Source organism: Entelurus aequoreus, linkage group LG17 (genome assembly GCF_033978785.1).
Source record: "Entelurus aequoreus isolate RoL-2023_Sb linkage group LG17, RoL_Eaeq_v1.1, whole genome shotgun sequence".
Classification (NCBI taxonomy): domain Eukaryota; kingdom Metazoa; phylum Chordata; class Actinopteri; order Syngnathiformes; family Syngnathidae; genus Entelurus; species Entelurus aequoreus.
This window is the reverse complement of record NC_084747.1, coordinates 17493265-17511033: the sequence shown is the minus strand read 5'-3', so window position 1 is coordinate 17511033 and position 17769 is coordinate 17493265. Positions and strand designations below refer to the sequence as shown.

The 17769-nt window shown below is 38.3% G+C and overlaps 1 protein-coding gene across 1 annotated transcript in view; it reads left to right on the top strand.

Annotated features, from left to right (window-relative positions):
* Positions 1-17769, top strand: part of LOC133632119 (A disintegrin and metalloproteinase with thrombospondin motifs 3-like) — a 147136-nt gene that overhangs the window by 68881 nt on the left and 60486 nt on the right. The window contains exons 9-10 of the mRNA XM_062024352.1: positions 6541-6624; positions 12787-12867. Coding sequence (XP_061880336.1) covers positions 6541-6624; positions 12787-12867 — 165 coding nt within the window. The remainder of the gene's footprint in view (positions 1-6540; positions 6625-12786; positions 12868-17769) is intronic.

The following is a 17769-nucleotide window of genomic DNA, read 5'->3' as shown; positions in this document are numbered from 1 at the left end:
GAAGATCTATGGGGCGATAGTCATTTGGTGATAGCGCTACATAGATTTGGGTGTCATCGGCATAGCAATGATGGTCAATGTTATTATTTTGCATGATTTGTCCTAGTGGGAGCATATAGATGTGAAATAGCCTCTGTTTTTTTTTTCCTGACCTAACGTATACCGCTCTAACCCGTATACAGTGCTCAATACCAGGGTAGAGCGGTATACGTTAGGTCAGGAAAAACACAGAGGCTATTTCATCCCTACAAGCCTGTTTTGCAGGTTTCTCTGCTCTTCAGGGGATTTTTTATTATTTTTTATTTTTATTTAAAAAGTGCCCTGAAGAGCAGAGAAACCTGCGAAACAGGCTTGCAGGGATGAAATAGCTTCAGAGAAACCTGCAAAACAGGCTTGAAGGGATTAAATTGCCTCAGAGAAACCCGTGAAACAGGCTTGTAGGGATGAAATAGCCTCTGTGTTTTCCCTGACCTAACGTATACCGCTCTACCCCGGTATTGAGCACTGTATACGGATACACCACAGAAACCTTGACTATACAGAATATATATATATATATATATATATATATATATATATATATATATATATATATATATATATATATATATATATATATATATTTATTTATTTTTATGTATTTTTATTTATTTTTAAAGCATTTTTTTTTTAATTGATTAAGAATAATTACAAATAAGAATTGTGATTAATTCAAAAATCTATCTTGCTGAAGAATTTCTGTGGTAAATAAATGTACTGTTTGGAATGAAACTCAATGTAACAGAGTAAAAGTAGCATTTATTCTTCACAAAAACACTACAAGTGAAGAGTTTGTTGCTGTAAAACTAATCTGAAGGGTATAATTTATCCAAAAAGTTACTTAAGTCAGAGTAAATGTAGCACGTCACAACTAGGGGTGGGTACGAACAAATGCCGCCGGTCCTACAGGGTACAGATTCACTTCATGTTACCTTGGCACTCCAGCAGCACTGAGCGCGGACTCCGCCAAACTACCTCTAGGGAATGTTGCAATTTTCAATGCCGACAAAGCAATTGACTCAAAAAAACCAAAAAAACACTCTAACGTAAGTTAGGTAAGGCTCCACTTTTTCAAAAATGTGCTAGCTTGATACTAATATACATTGGCTTGGCTATCGACATGCTACTGACTAGCATTAGCGATTTGCAATTTCAACACTTCCAAAAAATGTGTAATGAGATGCACGTTACACTCAAAGTACAATACTTACAGTATTAGCATTTGCTAGGGCGCAACAAAAGACTGGACTGAGTAGCAAGCTCACCATAAGCTACACACAACTGTTATCTAAGATCTTGGACTCAAAAATGTGACAACAAAACAAAATACAACAACTGGACAACAGTTATCACACAAATATTAGATTTTCATCAACACACACAAAAATAACGCAAATTGGTACCGGATTGATACCGTATGTGAACGGTACCCATCCCTAGTTACTACCCACCATGTATTTTTACGGACTATAAAAACCAGTATACTTTCGAGTAGTCAGTGTACAGCTTGTCGAGCAGTATTGTTGTGACAGTGAGTCAGCACACAACCAGATCTGGCGACGTAACGACGATACAAGCTGCACACTGACTACTCTAAAGTGCATCATTTCCGTAGTCGTGTCCCATGACAAGTCCTACTAATAAAACATGACGGATGTACTTACTTATATGTACTGTACAGGGTGATTCCAAAAGAATATGCCAGAATTATCCCTCGATATTTCAAAAATGAAAAACAATAGAACAATATTAAAAACAATATTCAAATATTATCCTTAGCTCCACCAATGACTGAATAAAAAAAATAAATAAAAAAATATAAAACCAATATAAAAATAAATATGATTAAAAACGATTTTAAAGGGTAAAACTAGAGATGTCCGATAATATCGGCAGCCCGATATTTCACACACACAAGTGAATGCAAGGCATACTTGGTCAACAGCCATACAGGTCACACTGAGGGTGGCCGTACAAACAACTTTAACACTGTTACAAATATGCGCCACACTGTGAACCCACATCAAACAAGAATGACAAACACATTTCGGGAGAACATCCGCACCGTAACACAACATAAACACAACAGAACAAATACCCAGAACCCCTTGCAGCACTAACTCTTCCGGGACGCTACAATATGCACCCCCCCCAACCCCGCCCACCTCAACCTCCTCATGCTCTCTCAGGGAGAGCATGTCCCAAATTCCAAGCTGCTGTTTTGAGGCATGTTAAAAAAAATAATGCACTTTGTGACTTCAATAATAAATATGGCAGTGCCATGTTGGCATTTTTTTCCATAACTTGAGTTGATTTGTTTGGGAAAACCTTGTTACATTGTTTAATGCATCCAGCGGGGCATCACAACAAAACTAGGCATAATAATGTGTTAATTCTACGACTGTATATATCGGTATCGGTTGATATCGGAATCGGTAATTAAGAGTTGGACAATATCGGAATATCGGATATCGGCAAAAAAGCCATTATCGGACATCTCTAATTGTTTGTTGTCTTAAGAGTATTTTATGTAGGTTGTTTTAAAAACACTAAGCTGGATTGCTGTTCAATTTTGTTGTTTCCATGCAATGACAATAAAGGGTATTCTGATTCTGAACAGCGGCGAATCAGTCGCCAGGTAACAACAAAACAAAAACCAAGGGAGCAAAGGAGCATTGACAAACCTAACTGGTCACTAAACTAAGGAGAATAATACACAGACTCTAACATAGGATGCCAAATTATCTTCTGAAAGCATTGAGAAGTCGCCATTTTGAGGGTAAACAAACATGTGGTCTTCCTTCAATTGAACGAAGAAAATTGTGACACAACAAAACCTAGATAACACCCGTATGAAATGACCATTGATTCAGTCTATTACAATTAGAGATGTCCGATAATATCGGGCTGCCGATTTTATTGGCCGATAAATGCTTTAAAATGTGATATCGGAAATTATCGGTATCGGTTTCAAAAAGTAAAATGTATGACTTTTCAAAACGCCGCTGTGTACACGGACGTAGGGAGAAGCACAGAGCGCCAATAAACCTTAAAGGCACGGCCCAATCACATAATATCTACGGCTTTTCACACACACAAGTGAATGCAACGCATACTTGGTCAACAGCCATACAGGTCACACTGAGGGTGGGCGTACAAACAACGTTAACACTGTTACAAATATGCGCCACACTGTGAACCCACACCAAACAAGAATGACAAACACATTTCGGGAGAACATCCGCACCGTAACACAACAGAACAAATACCCAGAACCCCTTGCAGCACTGACTCTTTCGGGACGCTACAATATACACCCCCCGTGTATATTGTCCCAAATTCCAAGCTGCTGTTTTGAGGCATGTTAAAAAAAAATAATGCACTTTGTGACTTCAATAATAAATATGGCAGTGCCATGTTGGCATTTTTTTCCATAACTTGAGTTGATTTATTTTGTAAAACCTTGTTACATTGTTTAATGCATCCAGCGGGGCATCACAACAAAATTAGGCATAATAATGTGTTCATTCCACGACTGTATATATCGGTATCGGTTGACAGCGGCAGCAGAGGATGGTTTCCTCCCGTCCGCCGTCTTTCTCCGTCTCCTCCCTTGATGTTCACGTCTCTCGCCCTTTTATACGGTCCGAGAGGGTGATTGCACTGTCCACAGCTGCGCGCTCCACGCACCTTATGCTGATTGCGGCGTCGCTCCCAGCGCGCCCCGCCTTGCCGCTCGCTCGTCCACGCCTCCTCGCCGCCATCTTGGTGCGGGCGCCGTCGGTCCGCCGGCCCCGCCTCCCCACAACTAGCAAGCTGGTCTCGCTTTGCTCGACATTTTTAACTCTAAGAGAGACAAAACTCAAATAGAATTTGAAAATCCAAGAAAATATTTGAAAGACTTGGTCTTCACTTGTTTAAATAAATTACATTTATTTTTTTTACTTTGCTTCTTATAACTTACAGAAAGACAATTTTAGAGAAAAAATACAACCTTAAAAATTATTTTAGGATTTTTAAACACATATACCTTTTTACCTTTTAAATTCCTTCCTCTTCTTTCCTGACAATTTAAATCAAAGTTCAAGTAAATTTTAGTTTTTTATTGTAAAGAATAATAAATACATTTGAATTTAATTCTTCATTTTAGCTTCTGTTTTTTCGACAAAGAATATTTGTGAAATATTTCTTCAAACTTGTTATGATTAAAATTCAAAAAAATTATTCTGGAAAATCTAGAAAATCTGTAGAATCAAATGTAAATCTTTATTCAAAGTCTTTTGAATTTCTTTTGAAATTTTTGTTGTGGAAAATCTAGAAGAAATAATGATTTGTCTTTGTTAGAAATATAGCTTGGTCCAATTTGTTATATATTCTAACAAAGAGCAGATTGGATTTTAACCTATTTAAAACATGTCATCCAAATTCTAAAATTAATCTTAATCAGGAAAAATTACTAATGATGTTCCATAAATTCTTTTTTTAATTTTTTCAAAAAGATTCAAATTAGCTAGTTTTTCTCTTCTTTTTTTCGGTTGAATTTTAAATTTTAAAGAGTCGAAATTGAAGATAAACTACGTTTCAAAATTTAATTTTCATTTTTTTCGTGTTTTCTCCTCTTTTAAACCGTTCAATTAAGTGTTTTTTTCATCATTTATCCTGTACAGAAAACCTTCCGTAAAAGGAAAAACAAATGTACGACGGAATGACAGGCAGAAATACCCATTTTTTTAATATATATAGATTTATTTATTTAGCTATTCTTGTTTAAATCACACTTACATGTAACTTACAAATGACAATATATATATATATATATATATATATATATATATATATATATATATATATATATATATATATATATATATATATATATATATATATATATATATATAAACACTTAAATTGTAAAGTGTTTTCTGTGTTTAAAATAAAATAGCTAGTTAAAATGGAATATTGTGATTTCACAAGACTGTCTTAGAAGTAGGGATGTCCTACTGGGGGTGATAAATGCGTTAAAATGTAATATCGGAAATTATCGGTATCGTTTTTTTATTATCTGTATCGTTTATTTTTTATTTTTTTTTATTAAATCAACATAAAAAACACAAGATACACTTACAATTAGTGCACCAACCCAAAAAACCTCCCTCCCCCCATTTCTTTCTGTTATCAATATTCTGGTTCCTACATTATATATCAATATATATCAATACAGTCTGCAAGGGATACAGTCCGTAAGCACACATGATAGTGCGTGCTGCTGGTCCACTAATAGTACTAACCTTTAACAGTTAATTTTACTCATTTTCATTAATTACTAGTTTCTATGTAACTGTTTTTATATTGTGTTACTTTCTTTTTTATTCAAGAAAATGTTTTTAATTTAGTCATCTTATTTTATAATTTTTTTTAAAAAGTACCTTATCTTCACCATACATGGTTGTCCAAATTAGGCATAATAATGTGTTAATTCCACGACTGCAATTTTATCGGGTGATATCGGTATCGGTTGATATCGGTATCGGTAATTAAAGAGTTGGACAATATCGGCAAAAAGCCATTATCGGACATCCCTACTTAGAAGTGATCGTTTGAAAATGTTCAATTTGAAAAATGTGCACTTAGAGAAAATATAAAAATAAAGTGTTGCATATTGATATTTATCTGTTTCTATATATATTTATTGTGAGAAATCATTAAGATGACCAGTGTTTCCACAAAGATAAATATCATTAATTATTAATAATAACATAGAGTTAAAGGTAAATTGAGCAAATTGGCTATTTCTGGCAATTTATTTAAGTGTGTATCAAACTGGTAGCCCTTCGCATTAATCAGTACCCAAGAAGTAGCTCTTGGTTTGAAAAAGGTTGGTGACCCCTGCTCTATTACGATGCTTCAGGACTGAATAAACACGTGATGATTTTGGCCTATTCTTCTGGAATCACCCTTGTCAGGAAGCATTGTTACAACAGAGGGGGAAAAAAAACAGATTTTAAAAGTTGACTTTGCTTCTTTGTTACTAAATGTCGGCGTCAGGGCTGTTTACCCCCAATTTGTGGTCATTTAACGTGATTATCCCCGCAGCAGCCAAACGGGCTCTTTGTGTGTGTGTGTGTGTGTGATACGTCTCAGAGACGTTCCTGCAGCCCTTTAGAGGCAATCTCCGACGGTCTTGACCTTTCATCTGCTAATTAATTGGACTGAAACGGGCGCACTAAGACCGGAAGTCTTTGTTTTTATAATGACAGCCAGCTTCTTCCCTCCCTTGTCAAACCGGAGGTATACCTTGCCAGCTAGGTCGGTGAGTAGCACCTGCTGGTTGTAACCAATAAGGGTGTGGGGCTCGTCCAAACCGAAGGGCAAGCCATCACCCGTCTTTTTCCCCCCCCAGATCGTCCACGATGTGGTCTGCTTAAAAGATGTCTCCGGAGGACACCGGCTCAAGGAGACAACGCCACGGTAGCAAACTAACACCATTCCTTTCCTTTCAAGGGAAAACCAGAGGAGCCTTCTCTTTACCCAAAGGAGCTCGGAATGTGTTTTTGAATGAAACTGACGACTTGAGAAATGTGATGGGTGAGTCCCGGGAGGTTTGTACGTGCTGGACATCCCCGCTAGACTTTGCTGTTGTTTTTTTTTTCCTTTTTGCTTCTTCATCCGCTCATATGGAACACGAGCAGACCTCCGCCAAGGCTGAGTCGAGAAAAACAAAACAAAAAAAAGTGTTAATGAGGAATTACTAATCTGTTTAGGTATGACAGGTTTTAAATGGGATTATGCAGTGCTGCAAAATTTACAATCACAAATTCAAAGACAATAGTACAGGGGTGTCCAAACTTTTTCCACTGAAATGAAAGCATGTGGGGGCCATTTTGATATTTTTCATTTTCAAACCATAACAAAATATATGCATTTTTTATTTATTTTACCTTTAGGGGTCCCGGGGACCATAAAGGGTCTCAGTCATTAAAATGTTAAAAATAAGTCAGATTATTATTTTTTTAAAATTATTTAACGCTTACAGTAAATCTCTATATCAACTTCAAGTTGATATAAAGTAATACAAATTAAAAAAAATGTTTTATGGCTTTTCTGTCAAAAACAACTTAGTTTTTTTATAGCAAAACTGAAATATGCAGTATTTAGTAATTAGAGCCCTAAAAGATCAATAATGCAGGACACCATTGATTTTAATTATTTCATATTTTTGAGTAATCACGGTGAAAAGATAAATAAAAAATCACTAAATATATTTGGGATCCAAAAGGTGCCCCACTCATAAAGTGATACATTTTATTTAGGTTTTTCTTTTACTTTCAACACTTAAGTTACGAGATCAACTTCAGATATATCTTGTCGATTTTATGCTGGAACTATTATTTTGTTTGTTCTTTGCGCTTTTGTCAAAGAAAACGTTGATGTTTTTATATGGCAACTACACAATATATGCAATATTTACCACATAAAACATTTTAAAGTGAAATATTTGAAGTAATTGGAGCCCTGAAAATAATTCATTATAACATGGATTTTTTTGTCATTATTTATTTTTTTGAGCAGTGGCAAAAAAAGAAAAATGAAGAAAGACTAAAGAAAAAAAAAACAGCCTGCATGGCAGCTTTTGTGTCAACATTGCAACTTTTTCTCGCTAGATTTCACCTCATTCCACTTTTTTTAATGTTATTTTTTATTTTTACAATAGTATTTCCAGAATGTGTGGCGGGCCGGTAAACAATTAGCTGCGGGCCGCACTTTGGACACCCCTGCAATAGTATCTACCTTATTTTTCGGACTACAAGGCGCGCTTAAAATCCTTAAATTTTCACAAATTTTATTTTGTATAATGTTAAATGTGACCAGTAGATGGCAGTCATACATAAGAGCAACTCATCCATCCAGTTTCTACCGCTTGTCCTTTTCAGGGTGGCGGGAGGGTGCCAACCGCGTGTGCTTACTCAGATGTTAACTTTACACAAGTAAATGTTTAGATACGAGCCGATTGAACCACCATTTTTTTTCCCCGATATCAAACCGATATTGTCACGGCGGAGGGGGGGGGTCGCAATTTACTGCGGGGTTTGTTCCCCCGGGATGCAGGCGGACCACTCCGGACAAGGTGTGCAGGTAGGAACATGATTTAATCTTCAAAATCAAACACCAACCAAAAACAGAAAACAAACAGAAGGAAAAACGTGCCGATCGCACGGGAAGCTGAGGTACCAAGTTAGCTCAGGAAGCATAAACTGGGAGTCAAGAAATATTAACGTCACTCGTTGCATGAAGCAAACAATGAAGCCAGACTGGGCGTGGCGAGAGAGGTGAATAAATAGCTCTCTCTGATTAGTGGTCGACAACAGGTGAGCGTGCCGGCCACTAACCAGAGGCAGGTGAACCCAATTAATCCCCATGGAAACTAAAACAAAGCCAGAGGTGCACAAACAGGAACTAAGGGAGTCCAAAACTAACAGAAAATAACAAAACATGATCCGGGCCACGGATCATGACAGATATCTGATGTCAATATCGAATTGGGACTAAACAGTTTGTGCTACTAGGACATTGGTTCTGTTGCTGCTGCGTTTTGTTTGATGTTGCTCTTGTGCAACATGTTCACAAACCAAAAAAATAAAAAATCCCATTATGTTAAGCATACATTTTTATTGGTTTTATTAAGTTGGAAAAAGTGATTTTGTCAGGTTCAAACACTGATGACATCTATTAAACAAGACAGGAAGCAAGGAATTAAACAGAGACAGAATTCAATTTAGCTCAATTGAGGAGAAACGCGTAGACCTGCACCCTTGTACGGTGTCTCACCACGCTCTGACGAAAGATTGTACGCCTCCTCTTTTATTTGGACTTTCCCCGATTAGATGGCAACAGCCGTTTCTAAAGGGTACGGGGGTCGTAAACAGCCGTCGCCTTTGGTTGCAAGACAGTTCGAAGAAAAGGTCGTAAAACAGTTCAATAATCCTGTGGATTACAATAGAAGAAAGAAACCGACGCCTTCATGTCGCTTCCCGTCGTACACAGTGGAGTTTTACAAGCCTTTTGTTTGGTAAGATCTAAGACAGCTTTTGTCCTCTCGCCGGGAACTCATGGCAACACAAAGTTTTGTGTTAACTTAGATACAATTATCTGTGTTGGCCCTGCGATGAGGCGGCGACTTGTCCAGGGTGTACCCCGCCTTCCGCCCGATTGTAGCTGAGATAGGCTCCAGTGCCCCCCCCCCGCGACCCCGAAGGGAATAAGCGGTAGAAAATGGATGGATGGATGGACAATTATTCTGACAGATTTTTTTTTTTTTTTTTTACGCTTTCAATGTGTGAATTGATTGCTCAGCTAAGTTGGAAAAGGTGATTTTGTCAGGTTCAAACACTGATGACATCTATTAAACAAGACAAGAAGCAAGGAATTAAACAGAGACAGAATTCAATTTAGCTCAATTGAGGAGTAACGCGTAGACTTTTACCCTTGCACGGTGTCTCACCACGCTCTGACGAAAGATTGTATGCCTCCTCTTTTATTTGGACTTTCCCCGATTACATGGCAACAGCCGTTTCTAAAGGGGACGGGGGTCGTAAACAGCCGTCGCCTTTGGTTGCAAGACAGTTCGAAGAAAAGGTCGTAAAACAGTTCAATAATCCTGTGGATTACAATAGAAGAAAGAAACCGACGCCTTCATGTCGCTTCCCGTAGTACAAAGTGGAGTTTTACAAGCCTTTTGTTTGGTAAGATCTAAGACAGCTTTTGTCCTCTCGCCGGGAACTCATGGCAACACAACGTTTTGTGTTAACTTAGATACAATTATCTGTGTTGGCCCTGCGATGAGGTGGCGACTTGTCCAGGGTGTACACCGCCTTCCGCCCGATTGTAGCTGAGATAGGCTCCAGTGCCCCCCGCGACCCCGAAGGGAATAAGCGGTTGAAAATGGATGGATGGATGGACAATTATTCTGACAGATTTAAAAAAAAAATTTTTTTTTACGCTTTCAATGTGTGAATTGATTGCTCAGCTAAGTTGGAAAAAGTGATTTTTTCAGGTTAAAACACTGATGACATCTATTAAACAAGACAAGAAGCAAGGAATTAAACAGAGACAGAATTAAATTTAGCTCAATTGAGGAGACACGCGTAGACCTGCACCCTTGTACGGTGTCTCACCACGCTCTGACGAAAGATTGTACGCCTCCTCTTTTATTTGGACTTTCCCCGATTACATGGCAACAGCCGTTTCTGAAGGGGACGGGGGTCGTAAACAGCCGTCGCCTTTGGTTGCAAGACAGTTCGAAGAAAAGGTCGTAAAACAGTTCAATATTCCTGTGGATTTCAATAGAAGAAAGAAACAGACGCCTTCATGTCGCTTCCCGTAGTACAAAGTGGAGTTTTACAAGCCTTTTGTTTGGTAAGATCTAAGACAGCTTTTGTCCTCTCGCCGGGAACTCATGGCATCACAACGTTTTGTGTTAACTTAGATACAATTATCTGTGTTGGCCCTGCGATGAGGTGGCGACTTGTCCAGGGTGTTCACCGCCTTCCGCCCGATTGTAGCTGAGATAGGCTCCAGTGCCCCCCGCGACCCCGAAGGGAATAAGCGGTTGAAAATGGATGGATGGATGGACAATTATTCTGACAGATTTTAAAAAATTTTTTTTTTTTACGCTTTCAATGTGTGATTTGATTGCTCAGCTAAGTTGGAAAAAGTGATTCTGTCAGGTTCAAACACTGATGACATCTATTAAACAAGACAAGAAGCAATGAATTAAACAGAGACAGAATTCAATTTAGCTCAATTGAGGAGAAACGCGTAGACCTTTACCCTTGCACGGTGTCTCACCACGCTCTGACGAAAGATTGTACGCCTCCTCTTTTATTTGGACTTTCCCCGATTACATGGCAACAGCCGTTTCTAAAGGGGATGGGGGTCGTAAACAGCCGTCGCCTTTGGTTGCAAGACAGTTCGAAGAAAAGGTCGTAAAACAGTTCAATAATCCTGTGGATTACAATAGAAGAAAGAAACCGACGCCTTCATGTCGCTTCCCGTCGTACACAGTGGAGTTTTACAAGCCTTTTGTTTGGTAAGATCTAAGACAGCTTTTGTCCTCTCGCCGGGAACTCATGGCAACACAACGTTTTGTGTTAACTTAGATACAATTATCTGTGTTGGCCCTGCGATGAGGTGGCGACTTGTCCAGGGTGTACCCCGCCTTCCGCCCGATTGTAGCTGAGATAGGCTCCAGTGCCCCCCCGCGGCCCCGAAGGGAATAAGCGGTAGAAAATGGATGGACGGATGGACAATTATTCTGACAGATTTTTTTTTTTTTTTTTTACGCTTTCAATGTGTGAATTGATTGGTCAGCTAAGTTGGAAAAAGTGATTCTGTCAGGTTCAAACACTGATGACATCTATTAAACAAGACACGAAGCAAGGAATTAAACAGAGACAGAATTCAATTTAGCTCAATCGAGGAGTAACGCGTAGACCTTTACCCTTGCACGGTGTCTCACCACGCTCTGACGAAAGATTGTACGCCTCCTCTTTTATTTGGACTTTCCCCAATTACATGGCAACAGCCGTTTCTAAAGGGGACGGGGGTCGTAAACAGCTGTCGCCTTTGGTTGCAAGACAGTTCGAAGAAAAGGTCGTAAAACAGTTCAATAATCCTGTGGATTACAATAGAAGAAAGAAACCGACGCCTTCATGTCGCTTCCCGTAGTACAAAGTGGAGTTTTACAAGCCTTTTGTTTGGTAAGATCTAAGACAGCTTTTGTCCTCTCGCCGGGAACTCATGGCATCACAACGTTTTGTGTTAACTTAGATACAATTATCTGTGTTGGCCCTGCGATGAGGTGGCGACTTGTCCACGGTGTACCCCGCCTTCCGCCCGATTGTAGCTGAGATAGGCTCCAGTGCCCCCCCGCGACCCCGAAGGGAATAAGCGGTAGAAAATGGATGGATGGATGGATGGACAATTATTCTGACGGATTTTTTTTTTTTTTTACGCTTTCAATGTGTGAATTGATTGCTCAGCTAAGTTGGAAAAAGTGATTTTGTCAGGTTCAAACACTGATGACATCTATTAAACAAGACAAGAAGCAAGGAATTAAACAGAGACAGAATTCAATTTAGCTCAATTGAGGAGTAACGCGTAGACTTTTACCCTTGCACGGTGTCTCACCACGCTCTGACGAAAGATTGTACGCCTCCTCTTTTATTTGGACTTTCCCCGATTACATGGCAACAGCCGTTTCTGAAGGGGACGGGGGTCGTAAACAGCCGTCGCCTTTGGTTGCAAGACAGTTTGAAGAAAAGGTCGTAAAACAGTTCAATATTCCTTTGGATTACAATAGAAGAAAGAAACCGACACCTTCATGTCGCTTCCCGTCGTACACAGTGGAGTTTTACAAGCCTTTTGTTTGGTAAGATTTTTTTTTACACTTTCAATGTGATTGCTCAGCTCGATCTCCTTGGCGGAGGTAGGTGTCGTCGCTCTCGTAGAAAAGCATCCAAATGCTTCATATTCCAAGAGTCCTTTCATATGCGAATGAAAACCGTCGCCTCTTTCTCTCTCTCGATAAATACGTCCTCCTTTTTCCCCCTTGCACTCCTTTGTAGAGCAAAGAGAAGCAGGCGGGATGTCCACCACTGCAAACAAATGATGTCTGCTCATCTTATCCCTCTCTGTCTCTCTTGTCCTTCCTCCCCCCCCCCCCCCCCCCGCCCCCGCTCTCGGCAAAAGGCTACCTTAAGATGTTTCTCGTTCCTCCCGGAGCGAGACACGTGATCATCCAAGAACACGAGGCCTCCCCTCAAATTCTTGGTAAGTGAGACGTCGCCGACAACAGCGTCCAGCGCTCATTTCCACAGGAGACCCATTTGGACCTGTGGAAAATGATACACAGACCGACACTTTGCATAATTGATGTCCTATCCTCTTTGTGGCTGAATTAGCCTTCGCGCTGTCCTATGCATGCATTATTCATCCGTGTGTTTGCATTGAATTGTAGACCTTGGCGAAGTGAGAGGAATGATGTCATGTTGACGACCACAATAACAAAAGAAGCAGACTAAGTACATATAAATCCTGCAATGATCCCCTGATGGCAGGGAAGTAAATACTACTAATTCTACCTTTGCAGACAACTAGAAACTCAGCAAGCTAGACAAAGACGACACTCAGGCGGCTAAGGAGCGGGTTGGCATTGACGGCTGTGGCTGTAGGCAACCTCCGGATGTAGGTTTTATCGTAAATGCACCAGATTACCGCATTTGACGTAGCTTTAAAGTAGCAGTAGAGTGGAAAAACAAGTTGCCTCTATTTTGAAGCTATCATCATATACAAACCCCGTTTCCATATGAGTTGGGAAATTGTGTTAGATGTAAATATAAACGGAATACAATGATTTGCAAATCCTTTTCAACCCATATTCAACTGAATGCACTACAAAGACAACATATTTGATGTTCAAACTCATAAACTTTATTTTTTTTGGCAAATAATAATTAACTTAGAATTTCATGGCTGCAACACGTGCCAAAGTAGTTGGGAAAGGGCATGTTCACCACTGTGTTACATGGCCTTTCCTTTTAACAACACTCAGTAAAGGTTTGGGAACTGAGGAGACACATTTTTGAAGCTTCTCAGGTGGAATTCTTTCCCATTCTTGCTTGATGTACAGCTTAAGTTGTTCAACAGTCCGGGGGTCTCCCTTGTGCTATTTTAGGCTTCATAATGCACCACACATTTTCAATGGGAGACAGGTCTGGACTACAGGCAGGCCAGTCTAGTACCCGCACTCTTTTACTATGAAGCCACGTTGATGTAACACGTGGCTTGGCATTGTCTTGCTGAAATAAGCAGGGGCGTCCATGGTAACGTTGCTTGGATGGCAACATATGTTGCTCCAAAACCTGTATGTACCTTTCAGCATTAATGGCGCCTTCACAGATGTGTAAGTTACTTGGGCACTAATACACCCCCATACCATCACACATGCTGGCTTTTCAACTTTGCACCTATAACAATCCGGATGGTTCTTTTCCTCTTTGGGTCCGGAGGACACGACGTCCACAATTTCCAAAAACAATTTGAAATGTGGACTCGTCAGACCACAGAACACTTTTCCACTTTGTATCAGTCCATCTTAGATGAGCTCAGGCCCAGCGAAGCCGACGGCGTTTCTGGGTGTTGTTGATAAACGGTTTTTGCCTTGCATAGGAGAGTTTTAACTTGCACTTACAGATGTAGCGACCAACTGTAGTTACTGACAGTGGGTTTCTGAAGTGTTCCTGAGCCCATGTGGTGATATCCTTTACACACTGATGTCGCTTGTTGATGCAGTACAGCCTGAGGGATGGAAGGTCACGGGCTTAGCTGCTTACGTGCAGTGATTTCTCCAGATTCTCTGAACCCTTTGATGATATTACGGAGCGTAGATGGTGAAATCCCTAAATTCCTTGCAATAGCTGGTTGAGAAAGGTTTTTCTTAAACTGTTCAACAATTTGCTCACGCATTTGTTGACAAAGTGGTGACCCTCACCCCATCCTTGTTTGTGAATGACTGAGCATTTCATGGAATCTACTTTTATACCCAATCATGGCACCCACCTGTTCCCAATTTGCCTGTTCACCTGTGGGATGTTCCAAATAAGTGTTTGATGAGCATTCCTCAACTTTATCAGTATTTATTGCCACCTTTCACAACTTCTTTGTCACGTGTTGCTGGCATCAAATTCTAAAGTTAATGATTATTTGCAAAAAAAAAAAATGTTTATCAGTTTGAACATCAAATATGTTGTCTTTGTAGCATATTCAACTGAATATGGGTTGAAAATGATTTGCAAATCATCGTATTCCGTTTATATTTACATCTAACACAATTTCCCAACTCATGGAAACGGGGTTTGTACAAGTCGCGAACAAAAGTTGACATACACTTGTAAAGAACATAATGTCATGGCTGTCTTGAGGTTCCAATCATTTCTACAACTCTTATTTTTTTGTGATAGAGTGATTGGAGCACATACTTGTTAACCTGACTCTCGCCAGACCCTTGTAGTTCGCTGCGCTCCACACAAGGGTCTGGGCTCGAGGGCATCGCAAACTCCTTCCAGATAGCAAAAAATAATGAACCAATCAGGATCGCCGGGCGGGATTTCACAGATGTGACGTAGCGCCGAAACTACGATTCAAACAACAATCAATCAATCAATCAATCAAAGTTAACTTATATAGCCCTAAATCACGAGTGTCTCAAAGGGCTGCACAAGCCACAACCACATCCTCGGCTCAGATCCCATTTATTGAAAAATATAAATACTTACTGGTAAAGTTCCGATAAAGTGTGACGTGTGACGACATATCTCGAGTACACTAAAGGTGTGATGGTGTCAGACATTTTTGTAGATCATTTTTCCAAGTTCATTTTCTCAGGGAACTGTCTTTCGTATGCAGGTTTATAGGACAAGGAAATCCTAGTTTATTGTGATAAGGAAATGATTGACTTTGCTTCAGAGAAGTGTTATAAGTTTACTTCCACAAAGAGGTTTGAAACATAACATTGCTATGAATAATTGTTTTTTTAAGCTTTTTCTACCAAGACTTTTTTTTTGAGAAATAAGAAAAGTAAAAATGTGTATATTTTTGTTTATATTTAATTTATTCATCATATTTATGTTATTTATTTTAATTTTACTTTTATTATATATTGACCATAATAAATGTGGTATAAATGGTCTGTATTTGTCTTAAATAATAACAATAGTAATAATATTTTTGACTGACAAAAATTGCCAATAAGAAATTAATGGTATCGGTATCGGTATCGATGAAAATGCAAGAAAAAGTATCGGTATCGTATCGAATCCTAAAAGTGTGGTATCGCCCATCCCTACTGTTTGGCCACAATACCCAGCAATATGTTTGGAGGAGAAAAGGTGAGGCCTTTAATCCCAGAAAAGCGCCTTATTGCAGTGAAACTTGCCAAGGGACATGTAAGCAAATATTAACATTGCTGTATGTATACTTTTGACCCAGCACATTTGCTCACATTTTCAGTAGACCCATAATAAATTCATAAAAGAACCAAACTTCATGAATGTTTTTTGTGACCAATCACTCTATCACAAAAAAATAAGAGTTGTAGAAATGATTGGAAAGTCAAGACAGCCATGACATGATGTCCTTCACAAGTGTATGTAAACTTTTGACCACGACTGTATAAGACACACAAAGATCCCCTGAAGGCAGATGTCAGGGAAGTAAATACTACTAATTCTACCTTTGCAGACAACTAGCAACTCCGCAAACTAGACAAAGATGACACTAGGGCGGCTAAGGAGCTGATTGGCAATTAGATCTGTGGCTGTAGGCAACCTCCGAATGTAGGTTTTATAGTAACTGCACCAGATTGCCGCATTTGAAGTATCTTAAAGTAGCAGTAGAGTGGAAAAACAAGTTGCTTGCCAAGTAGGGTCTTTTATTTATTTTTCACATATATGTATGTATATATGTATATAAATATATATGTATATAAATATATATATGTTTATATATGTATATGTGGAGGGGGGCGTGGCCCGCGGGCCTGCAGCGAAGCGGGGTGTGCCAGGACCGGCTTCGAAATCAGCGACAGGTGCGTAGATGGCCCACCTGGGCCCGGTTATCTAATCACCTGTCGCCCTGTTAAAAGGCAGCAGCCGGGAGGAGAAAGTTGTTGGAGTGGGAGTTGGAGCTGAAGGAGAGTCGGAGCGAAAGCGAGAGAAAAGACATTTGCTGAAAAAGCCACAAAAAGTCTGTATTTGGAAGTAACACAAGCACTTTTTCCTCCCGGTGACTGCCTTTTAACAGAGCGACAGGTGATTAGATAACCAGGCCCAGGTGGGCCATCTACGCACATGTCGCTGATTTCGAAGCCGGTCCTGGCACACCCTGCTTTGCTGCAGGCCCGCAGACCACACCCCCCTCCACAGTATATAAATATGTATGTATATATGTTTATATATGTATACAAATATGTATATATGTTTATATATACATGTACAGTATGTATATATGTATATAAATATATATATATATATATATATATATATATATATATATATATATATATATATATATATATATATATATATATATATATATATATATATATATATATATTATATATATATATATATATATATATATATATATATATATATATATGTGTGTGTATAGGTTTATATATATATATATATATATATATATATATATATATATATATATATGTGTGTGTATAGGTTTATATATGTATGTATATATATATACAGTATATGTTTGTATATGTGTGTATATATGTTTATATTTGTATATATGTATATATTTATGTATATATGTATATACGTATGTATATATGTTCATATGTTTATATATATATATATATATATATATATATATATATATATATATATATATATATATATATATATATATATATACAAATATATGAACATATATATATATATATATATATGTGTATGTATATATATATATATATATATATATATATATATATATACATTTATATATATATATATATATATATATATATATATGCATACAAATGTATGCATTTATGTTTATATATATATATATATATGTTTATATATGTATATGAATATGTATATATGTTCATATGTTTATATATATATATATATATATATATATATATATATATGTGTG